The sequence below is a fragment of the Cebus imitator genome, unplaced genomic scaffold (assembly GCF_001604975.1).
Source record: "Cebus imitator isolate Cc_AM_T3 unplaced genomic scaffold, Cebus_imitator-1.0 Scaffold109, whole genome shotgun sequence".
NCBI classification, from domain to species: domain Eukaryota; kingdom Metazoa; phylum Chordata; class Mammalia; order Primates; family Cebidae; genus Cebus; species Cebus imitator.
This window is the reverse complement of record NW_016107424.1, coordinates 4,069,033-4,073,069: the sequence shown is the minus strand read 5'-3', so window position 1 is coordinate 4,073,069 and position 4,037 is coordinate 4,069,033. Positions and strand designations below refer to the sequence as shown.

General features: G+C 44.6%; 1 protein-coding gene across 1 annotated transcript in view; it reads right to left on the bottom strand.

Moving 5' to 3' along the window:
- Nucleotides 1-3,776, bottom strand: part of TMEM67 (transmembrane protein 67) — a 57,818-nt gene extending 54,042 nt beyond the window's left edge. The window contains exon 1 of the mRNA XM_037741848.1: nt 3,502-3,776. Coding sequence (XP_037597776.1) covers nt 3,502-3,724 — 223 coding nt within the window. The 5' untranslated portion in view covers nt 3,725-3,776. The remainder of the gene's footprint in view (nt 1-3,501) is intronic.
- Nucleotides 3,777-4,037: the final 261 nt, after the last annotated feature.

Below are 4,037 nucleotides of genomic sequence, written 5' to 3'. Positions count from 1 at the left end.
CCTGTAATCCCAGCTACTTGGGAGGCTGAGGCAGATGAATCACTTGAACCTAGGAGGCAAAGGTTGCAGTGACCCAAGATCACACCATTGCTCTCCAGCCTGGGCAACAGAGGTAGATTGTCTCAAAAAAAAAAAAAAAAAAAGCCAGGTGTGGTGGCCCATGCCTGTAATCATAGCATTTCGGGAGCCCGAGGTGGGCGGATTGCCTGAGCTCAGGAGTTCAAGACCAGCCTGAGGAACATGGTGAAACCCTGTCTTTAAAAAAATATATATATACACACACACACACACGAATATATACATATATACGTATATACATATATATACATGTAATCAATGATTTCAAACTTACTCTGTCATAACAGAGTAACTCACTAACTTCAGTAAGTTAAAAATTTACTGAGGCTGAGGTGGGAGAATAGCTTGAGTTGGAAGGTGGCAGCTGCAGTGAGCCAAGATGGTGCCACTGCACTCCAGCTTGGGAGACAGAGCCAGATCTTGCCTCAAACAAACGAACTAACAAAAGAAACATCGGATCACCTGAGGTTGGGAGCTCGAGACCTGCCTGACCAACATGGAGAAACCCCGTCTCTACTAAAAATACAAAATCAGCTAGGCATGGTGGCGCATGCCTATAATCCCAGCTACTTGAGAGGCTGAGGCAGGAGAATCACTCGAACCTGTAAGGCGGAGGTTGCGGTGAGCCAACATCGTGCCATTGCACTCCAGCCTGGGCAACAAGGGCGAAACTCCGTCTCAGACACAGAGGGAGGGAGGGAGGGAGGAATGAAGGGAGGAAGGGAGAGAAAGAAAGAAGAGAGGGAGGAAAGAAGGAAGGAAGGAAGGAAGGAAACATACATACATACATACGGCCAGGCATACTGGCTCACGCCTGTAATCCCAGCACTTTGGGAGGCCGAGGTGGGTGGATCATGAGGTCATGAGATCGAGACTATCCTGGCCAACATGGTGAAACCCTGTCTCTACTAAAAATAACACCACTCTGGCCAATATGGTGAAGCCTTGTCTCTACTAAAAATACAAAAATTAGCTGCGCATGGTGGTGCACGCCTGTAATCACAGCTAGTTCGGAAGCTGAGGCAAGAGAATCACTTGAACCTGGGAGGCAGAGGTTGCTCTGAGCCGAGATTAGGCCACTGCACCCAGCCTGCCAACAGAGCAAGACTCCTTCTCAAAAAAAAAAAAAGAGAAACATACAGTATAGTAAAAACATATAGGTCAACACTGAGAGCAAACAGATAGGAATGTTTCCAGTTCCCAATCTGGGCTTCAATGTCTTTATCTGTAAAATGAGAAGAGAACTCATTTTCTTAATTACTTTCGTTATTGGGAAAGTTGCCTTCATTCAAATAAATCACTGTTTCTCTCTGTTAAGATAGATAGTAAACATAATAGGATAATCACTATTCAATTTGCAGTATAGATAAGGACAGCATTCTCTAAGGAGTTATTAAGTAGAAGCAGCACCCATAGAAGTCTATGTAGTATAATACATACCATATCTGGATTCATAAATATGGAACTATACCTTTCCATATTCATAAATATGAAAAAATATCTTACATTTTAACTTCTGAAATGCTTTCTCATTCATATTGCCATACATGTGCAGCCTGACCTGTTTGAGAGCTTAAATGAGGATATGTCAAAGCTGAACATGACAGAAAGTTAATAACATGGGTGACCAAATTGAGATAGAAAACATCTTAGACTTTGAATATGGGAAAAGACATTCTGAGCAGTTTCAGCGAGAACTAGGAACAAATGATGTTTTAAGTAGAAAAAATAGATTAATCTAAAGAGACCTTAAGAATAATTAGTAATATTCTACAATGAAAAGGACAAGACCTAAGGAAATCTATAATATTAGACACATACAGTATAGTATGGGTCAGGCTCAGTGGTTCACTCTTGTAATTCCAGCACTTTGGGGGCCAAGGTGGACAATCATATGAGCTCACAAGTTTGAGACCCGCCTCAACAACATGGCAAAAACCCCATCTCTACAAAAAAATTTAAAAATCAGCCGGGTGTGGTGGTGTGGTCCTGTAATCCCAACTATTTGGGAGGTTGAGGTGGGAGGAGGATGGCTTGAGGCCAGGAGGTAGGGGCTGCTGTGAGTCAAGATTGCTCCAGGGCACTCTACCTGAGTGACAGAGCCAGACTTTGTCAGAGCAGAAACTAAAATAAAGGAAAATAAAGAGAAAGAGAAATGAAAGAAAGAGAAAAAGAAAGACAGAAAGAAAAGAAAGACAGAAGGAAGGAAGGAAGGAAGGAAGGAAAGAAAGAAAGAGAAAGAGAAAGAAAGAAAGAAAAAGAAAGAAAGAAAGAAAGAAAGAAAGAAAGAAAGAAAGAAAAGAAGGAAAAAGAAAAGAAAAGAAAGAAAGAGAAAAGAGAGAGAGAGACGGAAGGAGGGAGAAAGGCAGGGTAAGGTGAAAACACATAGGCAGAGAGAGACAAGAGAGAAAAGAGAGAGAGAGAGAGAGAGAGAGAGAGAGAGAGAAACAGTATAGTGAAAACACACAGGCCAAGACTGAGAGAGGAAGGAAGGAAGGAAGGCAGGAAGGCAGGAAGGGAGGGAGGGAGGAAGGAAGGAATCGTGAAAACAAACAGGTCAAGACTGAGAGCAGGGATATTTATTCTTTCAGTCCCCATCTGGGCCTGAATATCCTTATCCGTAAAATGAGAAGACTGGATCTTATTATGATTAAGGTCCCTTCCAGTTCTAAACTTCCGGGATTTGAAAAGAAAAATATAGGGCTAGCCGGGCGCAGTGGCTCATGCCTGTAATCCTAGCACTTTGGGATGGGCAGATCACAAGGGCAGGAGTTCGAGACCAGCATGACCCTGTCTCTAAAAAAAAAAAAAAAAAAAAAAAAAAATTAGCGGGGCGTGATGGCAGACGCCTGTAATCCCAGCTACTCAGGAGGTTGAGGCAAGAGAATCGCTTGAACCCAGTAGGTGGAAGTGGCAGTGCGCTGATATCGCACTATTGCACTCCAGCCTGGGTGACACAGCGAGACACCGTCTTAAAAAAAAAAAAAAAGAAAGAAAAAGAAAGAAACAAAGAGGAAAACTGTAGGGCTATCGAGGTTCACAAGTGCTAATTTGCTTTTCCTCCCTAATCTTTCCTGTCACCTGCTCCCGTTTACCTCAGATTACTTCTCTACTAGTTTTTCTCTGTCTTCTGTAAACGGCATTCCGGGTTTCGCCCTGAAGACCCCCGTATGAGGAGTAGGGGACTGGCACCGAGAAACGAACTACAGGTGGCGGTTCACTGGGTAGCCGACTCAGAATCTCCCACTTCATTCGTGTGCAAACTGCAATCCTTCCAGAAAACCCTCTTCTGAGAATTCCGCGGTTAACTTTTCTGATACATTTCTACTGCAGACGAAAACGTGTTTGAATGACTCCAGGGACTAGGGGGCAGACCAAGGCGGAAGTGTTACTTTTGCCAGGGCCCACCTCAAACAGTCTTACCTCGGGCATCCTGCCTCTGGTTAGCTCCACACGGAACACAGGAGAGCGTGGAGATATCAAAGTACTGGTTGTTATCGCAGTTTTCCGGCTGCTGGAAAGGGAAAGAGAAGGTCTGGGCCTGTAAGACGCGAGGGAGCAACAACAGGAGGAACGCAATCACAGCTCGGGCAGATAAAAGAGACCGAGCTGCCATTGCCACCCCAACCCCACTGCGCGTCGCCATGGTACCGACTCTAGCAACCGCCCAGGCTCCAGCGTCCCATCAGCCTCTGCGGTAATTCCGCTGAGCTGATTGGACAACCCAAGTCTGGGTACCGGAAGTCTCTGCTGGTGCTGCTTGGTTGCTAGGTTACCAATCCTGCCGGAAGTTGACAGGTCCAGTAAAGAATGGGTTAGAGGCCGGCTAACCCTGGAGCCCAAAGGTATTTTTGAACGTGTACAGAGCTCCTCTACTTACGACAGGGCTACTGCCTCCCCGCAATAAATCCATCATAAATTGAAAATATCATAATTTGTCAAATTATATTTACATCAGA